The 11,633-nt window shown below is 47.5% G+C and overlaps 1 protein-coding gene across 1 annotated transcript; it reads right to left on the bottom strand.

The window, feature by feature from the left end:
- Positions 1 to 1,290: 1,290 nt before the first annotated feature.
- Positions 1,291 to 11,194, bottom strand: WDR76 (WD repeat domain 76). Its single transcript, XM_050713050.1, has 13 exons — positions 10,973 to 11,194; positions 10,413 to 10,721; positions 9,643 to 9,735; positions 8,591 to 8,646; positions 7,622 to 7,745; positions 7,207 to 7,308; positions 7,061 to 7,104; positions 6,822 to 6,975; positions 5,025 to 5,177; positions 3,886 to 4,100; positions 3,175 to 3,327; positions 2,380 to 2,433; positions 1,291 to 1,569 (listed from the first exon to the last, which is right to left on the bottom strand). The coding sequence occupies exons 1-13, from the start codon at positions 11,192 to 11,194 to the stop codon at positions 1,311 to 1,313; spliced, it is 1,938 nt and encodes a 645-aa protein (XP_050569007.1). The 3' UTR covers positions 1,291 to 1,310.
- Positions 11,195 to 11,633: the final 439 nt, after the last annotated feature.

Raw genomic sequence — 11,633 nt, forward strand, 5'->3', positions numbered from 1 at the left:
TCACTACCTGTTAGTTTTACCTGTCTTTATATTAAAATGTTGTTTCCATAGATTCTTATATCAGAAAAAAAAAAATCTCGTAATAGCATACTGCATCTTTAAGCAGTAGACGGTAAAATACCTGAAAATGTGAATTTCTTAGTTTTCATAAAAAGAAAAATCTAGAAATTAACCTTTCATGTGCCAAATACTGTAAGTTACATTTTCCTTCAAAATGTACCTTTTTCTACATACTCAATATCTTAGTTAGCATAAAATCATTGGTGCCATGAAAAGTATTTTTAAATTTAAATAAATATTTAAATATCATGAAAACCCGGAGTTGGTATGAGAGTCGTTTAGTGCTTGCAGTGTCAGTGTTCATTGCTCAAGTACAAACCGTACCCGAGCGCAAGGTGCGGGCAGAATTTGGCTGCCCCGAGAAGCCCGGGCTGGCCGCCGGGGCTCAGGGCAGCCCAGGGAGAGCCGAAAGCCGGCGCTACGAAGCGAGGCCTGCACCCCGCGGGGCTGCGGCCGCGCTGGGGCCTGCAGACCAAGCGCAAAGCGCAGCGGCGCTGCCCACGCTGCAGAACTGCGGCTGGGGCTGGCAGGCTCCCTCCCTCAGGAGCTGCATCAGTGCAGGGCCGGCACGCAGCACGGGCGTACAAACCCAGCAGCCTCTCACCCGTGTTTTGCGTTCGATGTCGGCCACACGTGGCACGTGAAAGGGCAGCTCGTTGAAGGTGGAGCACTTCCCGGTGCAGGAAGGGGAGCTCGGAGCCAGCGCCCTGCAACCCATAGCCCAGGAGCTCAGCTCCGCTTCTGCGCCCACCTCGGGGCTCATCGCCGAGGGACTTCTGTGTCTGGTCACCGTGATGGCAGCCGAGGGACCTTCCCTCTGCCCCCTGCAGGAGGGACACCATGAGGCACCAGGCAGCTTCCTTACGGGCGCATTTCACTGCAGGCAGGGACACTGCAGGCGTGCCAGCCTTGAGGTTTTCCCACGAACGCCACACGAGCTGTTAGAGAACAAACGCTGCAGGTTCTTTAACAAAAATCATTAAGCAGTGTCTCGTACATTTAGCAAGTGTTTTTTTCTTTTTTTGAAATATGACCTAAGTATTGAGGAAAAACACGTTTTGGTACAAACCACTGTAATTGACTGCAGCAGTAGTATTAACTTCTGTTTTTAATTACAGAAGAGAATGCCAAAGCTAGTCTAGAAAATTTATTTTAGAGCTTTTAAAAATACACTTGTCCTGAGAGAATGCAATTAGCTTAAGAATTGCTTAATAAAAATTAAACATATCATGCAAAAAAAAACCCAGCATTTATTGTTCTTTGAACACATGAAGGCGACCACTGGAGTTGCCGCCCACTAAGACGTTCTTACTGGGATGAACAACATTAACGGAGCACACCGAGCCCAAGTAATCAACGTTATAAAAAGAGTGCAACAATTTTCCAGTATCTTGGTAGACTTCTATCTGTCTTGGCCGTGCCATACTGCCCACCACAAAGCAGTCTTCTTGTTTAGGGTCCCATATCGCTCTGAATCTAGTTAACCAGCGTCCTGTGTTATTGTTATGCCTTCAGAGAAACAAATAGGAAGAAAGAGAGAGAAATATTCTTATTGAATTCAGTACCATCATTTACATCATATTTGCTCAAACCCATCTCCCCTGCCTCCTCAGCCAGCACCACTTTCAAACACTGCACAGATCCGTTCAGGGCATCGCTGTCCTGTGACGGGTGGGACATGACAAAGAAACGTAAGGGAGCAAGAGAAACCAAGCGATACTTTGACACGAATGATTATTTGTCAGAGTAGTTAGACTTACAGCTGCACATTGTAGGGAAAATTGGCTAACAATGCATCAAGCCTGTCGATAAACTGCAATTTAAGAATTTTCAGGCCAGTTGCTGACCAGTGCCCTAGTGAGGCAAGCCTGACAATTCTTCCTTCCGGAGAACAAACCTATTCCACAAGTGTTGAGACTCTACTCAGGAACATGTTCCTCACCGTTAAGAAGTAACCTTTGATATTAAAGCCAAAAACAACAAATAAAACAACAACAACAAGAAAAAACGCATAAAGAAAAAGCATTCTGAAACAAAACATTTCAGAAGTCACAAAAATGTCTGCTCCCGGTACACAGGAGACATTAAAACTTTCCTGCAGACTTCACGGACTCAAGAGCAGGCTGTGTTGCAGCCTTGCCTTACGAACAAAGCCACCGCAGGCAACCTAGAGGACCAGGGCAAGTTCTCAGGCCAGGAGAGCTCCGCGGCCGTGCCCCTGCAGCAGCTGCTAAGTGCACCGCGCTGCAACCTCTCCTTGCTGTCACTCCCACAATTGCTGCTGAGGGCCAACTCTTCAGCCCCACACGTTCAGCTTACCTGACAGTGCTGAGAACTGCAACAGTAGACGATAAAGAGCTGGTGTCGTAGACCCTTTAAAATGAATTAGAGTGTTAATAAGAGTAACGTGTTAGAAAAGGCAGCCCTTTCCTCATAAAGCACTTTGCACTGATCAGCTTGGCCCAGACCAGACAAGACTGGAATACAGCGACAAAGAACACAGCTGTGTTCTGGGATACGAGCGCTAACATCCCAACTGCGATTTTCAAATACTTTTAAAATGGATTTGCTTTTAGCTAGAATTGAAGGTCATCCTTTCTCAAAGTCATTAGAAGGGTAGAACAACAGAGGCTTGCGACAACAAATGAAAGCTTTCTCTAGCCCAGGATCTTGTCTATTTAGTCACTGCACAAAAAGGATGCCCAGGGAAAAAAAATGCAAGAGAAGGGAAATGCAGACACTGCTAACAGCTTCCAGTGTCAGGACTTCCTCAGCCAGGTGTGAGCTCGATTGACTGAGAAACCATCAACAGCAATCCTGGGCTCTCCTTCACCCCCTGTAAATCTTTAGGATCCCCAGCGGCCTGGGGAAAGTTCAACAAACTGCTGAGTGAAGACTAGCAGCACCTGCAGGTTTTCCTGTTCATTGTTAAATATTCTTCAGGAAAATAACAACTTTTAAAAAATTAAAAACCATGCAGCATTAAAAATGCCTAGGCAAAAAAAAAAAACAAATCAAAACAGGATGCTTTCAATGACAGGTAACGAAGGCAGGAAACAACAAACTCTCAATTGGTATTCTCCATAATGTTTATTCTTTCCCACACAGTCTTACCTCAGTTTATCATCAGCACACACTGTCACAACTCTGTTGCCAGTTACAGGTGAGAAGTATGCAGAAGCAACACTTTTTGTGTGTCCATTAAGAGAGCTCACAGGCTTGTTCCCATCAGACTTCAGGTATCGAACATCATAAATACGAACATCCCTGTAACACACCACACAGAACACTTTACCAGGTGGCAATTAAATAACCAGTGGTTTTATTTTCCATTTGCCAAAAAAGGCTCAAAAGACTGCCACACATTTTACATGAACTGTGTTTAGAACTTTACTTCAGCAACGCATATCAACAACTACAACAGCGAGTGGCTCTACAGGATTTTGTGAGCACCAAAACCACCCCAAACGAACAGCACAGTAAAACACCTCTCCACTGGGATCTCTCAAAAAACCAAAAACAAAACAAACAAACAAAAAACAACAACAAACCACCAAAACACAGCGACTCCAAAGCCTATTTGAAAGGTGAAGATAAGTCAAATTATATTAAGTTTTAAACTCTGCTAAGAACTAAAAACTTGTTTTCTTAAAAACAAACAAACAAACAAAAAAAAACAGACTATGCACTGAGACTGAGAACCTGCCTCCCTCCCCGACAGCTGGTCCCGCTCTCCAAACCTGCCACTTATAGCTGACGTCAAACACCGATGCAAAGGGAACATTTCATACACACAATAACTGCAGTTCATGTTGAGCTACATACATGGAGCCAGCAGCAATGAAATACTGTTTATTCACTGGGTGAACATGGACTGTCCTCGTTATTTTGAAGCCAATGTTAGCAGAAAGCTCTAAAGATGTTCCTGGGGTCCTTCTGTCCACAACAGCGACGCTGCCATCCCAGTATCCTACTATTGCAGTAGAGGCGTTATCTTCCAAAAAATCAAAGGAGGATAAGCTTGCTTCACTTCTGCATATCTGCATATAGAAAAGGTCAAATGAAACTGAAATTATTCAACTAAATACACATTCACAATACCCAAAACACTGTGGGCATTTTTGCTTTTTAAATATACTAAAAATACTAACTAATACTACCTAACCTGATGACTCCAGCCTTAGCTATCCATTTAGGGAACCTTTCTGTTAAACTAGTATCCTTATTACAGCGTATATAATTAGCCATCCAAACCAACCTGACAACAGCTTGTTGTGAATTCTCTGTTAAAACTCTTACAAGACCCTATCGCCTCTGTGTTCCTGTAATCCAACAACCGTTATCGTGAGCGAGGACTAATGATTGCGCTCCGTTCTCCAGTGCTGCAGAAACCTTTTCATCGTGTGCGGACATGTGAATTAGGCTTCCTGTAATTTGGGAGATGTGTCGGGACGCCACGCCATCCTATTGCACAGCAGCTTCCCCTCAAAGCAGCGATTAGCCCCAAGTACAATAACACTGCAGGAGCTTTCCACGTTCCAGCTCTGGCTGGGTGTGCAGACACTCTCCCCGTTAACAGCTGCATTCCCAACGGCAGCACTACTCCCTGAGGTATCACAAGATTCTTTAAACCACTCATTTCCTACCTCTAAATAGTACTGGTTTTGGAAAGAGGCGCATACTGCCTAAGTAAGGAGGTAGGAAACTAAATTCAATATAAAATTGCAACTGCCTCACCCACAAGTTGGGAGTGACCAACTTGTTACCAAGTTTTATAGACAGGGAAGCATCTCCATACTTCCATGGTAGTTAGAGGTTCCTTCATGTGCCCTTGTGGAAATTGAAAGTTAAAATTTCATGCTAGCAACCATCAAACAGTAACTCGGGTGCAGTGACACTAAAACTTGGCAGCACACACTACGACATTTCTACGGAGTCTGCAGCACAAGCGAGGGAGCCCTCACCTCATCAAAGATCGCCCTAGTAACGTCACCGCATCGTAGAACGTCGTGGCTTAGGGACAGCAAATGAGCAGGGTTAGATGGAGAGAAGTGCATGCAGTTGACCGAGTAGTTGTGTGGAGCGAAGACATGTGCTCCTTCTTCAGTCTTACAGTCCTGAAAAACAAAAGCGAGTCGACGGACACATACAGATCATTATTTCCATTAATTCATTCTTCCTATTAATTACCGCAACTTTCAGAGTAAAGTCTCTTTTTCAAACGCTGTCTTCCCGCATAGCTGTATGGAGGAGGCAGCAGGTGCTTGGTGAGGGGAGACACAGTGCAGGCAGCAAGGCAGCCAGGCTGCTTTGGGGCACAGCTTGCCCAGGCTAACGTCTCACTGGGACTGAGGGAGTTTCAGCTTAGCAAGGAAGAGGGAACCGTCCTCACGTGCACTGTTCAGCACACTGCTGACAGGCTTGGGCCTCCCTCCAGTACCAATTTCACCACTATACAAGTAATTTAACTCAAAAGAGCGCCAAGTTACCACTGAACCCCTTGCTGAGTATGCTGATACATGCATATGCTTTTAACAGCAGAACATGGACATGCTAAGTTGCTTACAGCTCAAGCTAAACTACATTCACCCAAACTGAATGTAAAGCACCATCTCCTGTATCTTCTCTTCAAACCTTGGTATCCTTCCAGCTCTGATAATTTAAAAGAAACCAAGCGCTCATTTTGGAACAAGTCATTCCACACAGACTACTCCCAACTTGGTAAAGTCCAACTCCCTTCATGAAGGGGAAAAAAAGAAAAAAGGAAATCACGAGGGAAGACAGTAATTTTAACATTTCTAGGCTTGCACGTGAAATGTCTTTGCAAGGTCACAAAGAAAGCCTGTGGCATTCAGAAACCTCAACCAGATCATGCTTCTCAACAGGAAGCAGCAGCAGCTCTGCAGTCTCAGCTTTCCACGCTGCACTTTAAACATCTTTACAATTGAGCCGAGTCTCATAGCTGAAGCTAGTCAATCAATTTCCTGAAGCTGTCAAAGTTGAAATGACTCAAGAGAAACTCCACAGAAAAGGTTAATAGCATTGCAAACAACGAAAAGAAAATCTGTATGTGTGCAAACGTCAAGCAGCTGGTTTAGATGATGTGGGATCAGAGAAGAGGGTGGGAGGGAGGCTAGAAAGGTGTAAGTCATGGGCACGAACAAAGATTCTTGCTGCAGGAATAATTAAGGCAATTCAAAATCCATAATGAGGCTATCTGCAAAGCCCTCAGCAGTTTTCAAACTCCCAAATGCTAAGCTATTTTTCAGAAGCAATGTGTGTAAATATGTGTCAGCATATACTAGTACAGCCAGTTTTATTTCTGCTATCTGGAAACACAGCGACCCACTGCATCTACCCAAAATTTATATAAAAACCCAAATACTTGAGCATCCATCTACCCTCACTCTCCAAAACCTAAGTATTGTATTGCTAACGGGGTACTGTACCTAGATCCCGAATCTTTCAACTGTGAGTTGTAATTTTAACCCTCACTGGGTTTCAGCTAGTGATCCATTTTCTTCCTCTCTCCTCCCTAAAATTACCAGTTTCTTCCCATAAAACCAGGGCTTGTGAAGGACCAGACTTTTCGAACAACTGCAGTGAGCCTCAAATTAACAGACACCCTGGTGTTATCCACAAAAAATAACGACTACAAAACACCTTTTCAAGCCAAGAAAAGGACACTCCAGCCTGTGCCCCACCCGCGCCCATACTGCCACAGACACTTCTGCCAGGCGAGGGGCACGCAGAGGACTTACGACGTTCCAGAGGCCGATCTGCCCGTACTTGTCTCCAGCTGCCACAAAGATGATGCTTTCAGAAGGATGGATGGCCACAGAACATACTCGATTTTTCACAACCTTCTTGACATTATCTTCGCTGAGGACCATACTGTTCAGGCTGTATTGGTATCTAGAGAATATCATTAAAATACGAGCTATGAAAGAGAAGAAAGAACTAGACAAGATCCAGTTTTTAGCTGCTGCCTTCAGATTACCTCTTCATGTCACACGTATGCTTTTCGGTATCATTGGGTTTCGTCTACAGATTGAAAGGAAAAGAAGTTATAATATCAGAATTAGACTACTTCAAAGTCTAATTAATTTATGTAATCTAAAAATCATTAATTATAGCTAGTAATACCTCGCTTATTTTCATCCATGTAGCCAGAAAATCCTCTGTCAATTTGCTGTTCTCCACCTGATTTTCTGGAACCATTGGCAGAGGTCCGGCTGGAACCTGAGGCTGTGGAATGACATTAGCAATTTTCGTAACTCAAATCAACTAAAACTATGAATAAGGTGAAGTGTAATTTTCTGTACACCAGATATTCTGAGAACACATCCACTCTAATTCCACAAACATTTCAAAAAAAAAAAAAAAGATTTTACCTCAAGAATTTACTTCGTTATTGACAATAACACACCCTCCCGAATGTCTGAAGGTTTTTACAATAAGCTTAGCAATGGCAAGTGTTATGAATCTACTTCACTATAGCACCTTTTTTGTAATGCTTCTGTGCATATGCACAGGCTTCTCTAACCCGTCCCCATCTTACATATGCCTCCTCTGCTCCTGGCTGGGCAGGCAGCTCCAGCACTGGGGTTCCTGACGGCTCTACTTTTTGCAGGCGCATAGATCTTCGACGTACTGTTTCATCTTCTGCCTTCTTAGGCTTAGGTCTACAACACGTAAAACATTTCAAAAATTAACACAGTTAGATAACGTAAGCCCTTGGCATTTAAGTAAAACACTACAGAATAGGTTCTTATCTGCAGCTCTGACACCTCAATGTTCTGATCGACTTTAGGAGCATTGCGATTACTTTTTCTTTCAGCGATTGCAGCAACAAAAAGAGCAGTTAGCAATGCATATATATACTGATGACATTTATGTTTCCCTTGTAATACATCCTGCCACTGTTGCTTTTCTTCCCCACCCTCATTTATGATTCATCCTTCCACTCATTGATCTAGTCACCTTTTTCTCTCCTTTCCTTGCTTATCTTACTCTCTATTTTGCATTTCAGCTCATTTTTCGGCTTTGCCTAACACTGCTTTGGCACTGCCAAATGTCTTTTCTTCAACAATTGTTTATCCTATCCCTTGCATCTGTTTCTACCCCCAAACCCTTTCTTTCCCATGCCCTTTCCCATCATTTGTTCTCATCATTTAACATTTATTTCTTTAGCCATCATGCAGAAATATCACAAGTGGAAAAAAAAAACAACACAAATTACCTTAATACAAATATCATAAAAATAGCAAGTTCTGTAATTTGATGAAAAGGGTATTAATACTAGCATTTTCTTTCCATAGGATGGCAGAGGAGAGCCGCTACCTAGAGGAGCTACCTATCTACAAATTCATACAGCTTAGGATAATCAGTTATGCAGATTCAGCTTTGGAGAGTGACTCATCATCAGCTCTCCCTCTTGCTGGTATCTGCTATGTGCAGATGGTAGCGCTAAAACAGTTAACACTCAATGAAGGAACAATGATACGAGTCTCATACGCAGTTGTTTTACCTTTTAGTGACATTAGATTGTCTTTTAGTTGCAATTTTGTGAAGTCTTGCAGCTGACTTAAAAAGAAAAAATAAAAGATTAAAAATATATCTAACAAGCATAAAAGGTCAACCTGTATAAAGGCTGCAAGGCTGCAGTAAACTATATTGTAATTGCTCATAACAGTAACAAAGGGGGACTGTTAAATATCAGACTCTTTTTCCTGCTTTGCACTGGTCTTCTGCGTACCCGCAAGAACTCCCCCATTTCTGCAAATGGTGCAATGGGGCACAGCAGAGCCTGAACGCTCTGTAGGCATTTCTTCCCAAAACAAGATTATTCCAAATGTTGTGCACCAGACACAGAAAGACATTTAAAGCAGAAAACGGAACCACAGAGGCCTAGGTTCACAAGGTTTTCGTCATCACGTTTTGAAGATGTGCATTCAGTTCATTCAGACTGCAGGAAAGCTTAGCCACGTCTAGCCCACTGGCAGGACCACTGCCCCTCCACTCCTCCAGCCCAGCAGCACGACCCCTGGCGCGCACGGTTCCAGGCGCTGCTGGGGCTGGGCACCCCACGGCCAGGGCCACCCTAGCTGATGGCTCTGGCCTTCATCCTGCAGGCAGCGCTGTGACTGCAGGCAGACCTGCCTTTGCTGACCTCTCTGAGGGTAACTGGAAGAAAAGGAGTTACTTTTACTCAAGCTGCAGTCTTAGTGGTAAGGAAGGAGTCTCACTGCCTCCCAGACAGGCCCAGCTGCAGCAGTGTGCTTGACTGCCCCCAGGCTGGTGCTCACCTGGCCCTGCTGGAAACAGGGCACCAAGGGGATTTTGCTCACCCAGCTTTCCGTAATGTCACCTAATGGCCTCCCCTCCTTGGAGGGAGCTAACTAGCAACACGAAGTGCCAACATTTAATCCAGTCAGGGCAGTGCTGATGCCCTCTCCTGACGCCCCTGGTGCTATCAGGGCAGGGTTTCACAACGAGAGGGGCGGCAGGCTGCTTCTTGGGGCATGAGTGTCCTTACGGTCAGGAGGGAGCAGAGTGGCACTAGGTAGGATCTACACAAACCTCGTGCAGCTTTAAGGCAGCGAAGAATTTCGCATTTTCTGTGATGTTCTTTAGTCTTTTCCTTTCATAAGCTGATAACTGCGGGTATCCATCCTACAAAAAGAAAAGCGAGACAGACCTCAGCATAGTTACATGGCACGCCAGAGGTGGCCCAGGCTTCTGGGCCGCGAGCCTCTAAGTTGATTGTCCGGACTGTCCAGAAGTGATTTGATGTACTTTTAAACAAACAAAAGGCACGCTTACTGGGGTGATCCCCTACCAATGCCAGTCTATAGAGGTACTAGCATGTGTTACAACACCGACTGCTAGCATCGGTTCTGCAAGAGGGGCCAGCTCATCAGAACCTTCCTACAACTGAACCAAAACTGGAGCGAAACAACAAGCAACTTATGACTTAGCAATACGGCAAATGTGGCACCTGAACACAACACAGCTCTGCTCCGTTTTGTCTTTTAGAGAAAAAGGCGGCCCAGGCAAATTGAAAATGGTGATTTAAACACAAACGAGCACTGACAAAACTTTTGTATCTCATCTCCGTACCCGGCCACAGAGCTCCCCGGGAAGTGGTTATGGCCCACGGGAAGGCGCTGGTGGTTTTGGCACCGGGCTGCACAGCCTGCGGCCGGCAGCGGGACTTTTCTCACCCCTCAGACATTCCGAAGGGGGTAAAACGAGGTCTGCCGAGGTCCGAAGAGGGAAAACGCTCCCACAAAGAGGCGAAACGCCCCCGGCTTCGCCTTCCCGGGCCCCGCGGGGCGCCCGCCGCTCACCTGCGCCGCTCCTCCGCCGTCGCTGCCGTCGCTCTCCGCGTCCCAGCCGCCCTCCGAGCCGCTGCCGGCGGGGGAGGCGGCGGGGGCCGGGCTGGGCGGGCTGCCGGGGGGCGTCCCGGGGGGTTCGGCGCGGAGCCTCTTCCCCGCCGCCTCCCCGCCGTAGGCGCCCAGCAGCCGCTTCTGGGGCATCTGCCGGCCCGCCACGGAGAGCGGCGTGAGCAGCACCCGCAGCTGCCTCCCCGGCCCCGCTCGGCGCTCGCCCTGCTCCGGGCCTCGCCGCGGCTCGGCGCCGCCGGTCGGGGTGCGCTCCTGAGGGGACGAACGGGGAACGGTGAGCAGGCCCCGCCGCCAGCCGCCCTCCTCACGGCGCCCGAGCCGCCCCCCCCCGCCCCGGTACCCCCCAGCCCCTCGCCCCGCTCCCCGTTGCCCCAGCCCCTCGCCCTCCCAGCCCCGGATCTGCTCCCGCTGCTGGCTGAGCGGCGATAGCCCCTCAGGCACCGCCGAGCTGGGCTCTGAGAGCGCCATGGCTGGGCTGGGCTGAGCCGGGGGCCGCCCCTCACGGAGCGGGAGGCGGGAGGCGGGAAGCGGCGGCGAGAGGCCGCCGCTTCCCGCCTCCCGCCTCCCGCCCCGTGAGGGGCGGCCCCTGGCGCGTGTGGTTTTGTTCCACCAGCACCGGGGGGCTCGAGCAGGGCTGTGGGTGCACCAGGAGGGAGGGATGTCATCCAGAGGGAGCTGGGCAGGGCGGGGAAGGGGGCCTGCGTGAACAGAATGAGGTTCGACATGGCCGAGGGGAAGGCGGTGCGGCTGGGCTGCGGGAATCCTGCTCTGCCTTCCTCGTGAGGCCCCGGCTGGAGTGCTGCGGGCAGGCGTGGGGACCCCGGCACGAGAAGGATGTGGGGCTGTTAGAGTGGGTCCAGAGGGGGGCCATGAAGATGATGAGAGGCTGGAGTGCCTCTCTTGGGTGGATGACTGAGGGAGCTGGGGCTGGTGAGGCTGGAGAAGACGACCAAGGAGGCCTTACAGTACCTAAAAGTGGCTCTGAAAAAAAATAGAGCAACTTTTTGCGCAGTCATATAATGAGAGGACAAGGTGGAATGTTTTTTTTTAAAAAAAAAAAACGGGGGAGATTTAGATTAGAGGTTAGGAGGAAATTCTTCACTCAGAGGGTGGTGGGGCACTGGAACAGGCTGCCCAGAGAGGTTGTGGATGCCCCATTCCTGG

The sequence above is a fragment of the Cygnus atratus genome, chromosome 11 (assembly GCF_013377495.2).
Source record: "Cygnus atratus isolate AKBS03 ecotype Queensland, Australia chromosome 11, CAtr_DNAZoo_HiC_assembly, whole genome shotgun sequence".
Lineage (NCBI taxonomy): Eukaryota > Metazoa > Chordata > Aves > Anseriformes > Anatidae > Cygnus > Cygnus atratus.

Excerpts from the sequence above, each read along its gene's own strand:
- WDR76 (XM_050713050.1), bottom strand. The coding sequence starts at position 11,194 with ATGTCGAACCTCATTCTGTTCACGCAGGCCCCCTTCCCCGCCCTGCCC. Across the intron at positions 5,178-6,821 it reads AGATCGGCCTCTGGAACGTC|GACTGTAAGACTGAAGAAGG; the intron begins GTAAGTCCTCTG and ends TTTGTTTTTCAG. Across the intron at positions 3,328-3,885 it reads TTCATTGCTGCTGGCTCCAT|GGATGTTCGTATTTATGATG; the intron begins GTATGTAGCTCA and ends GGTGTGTTACAG.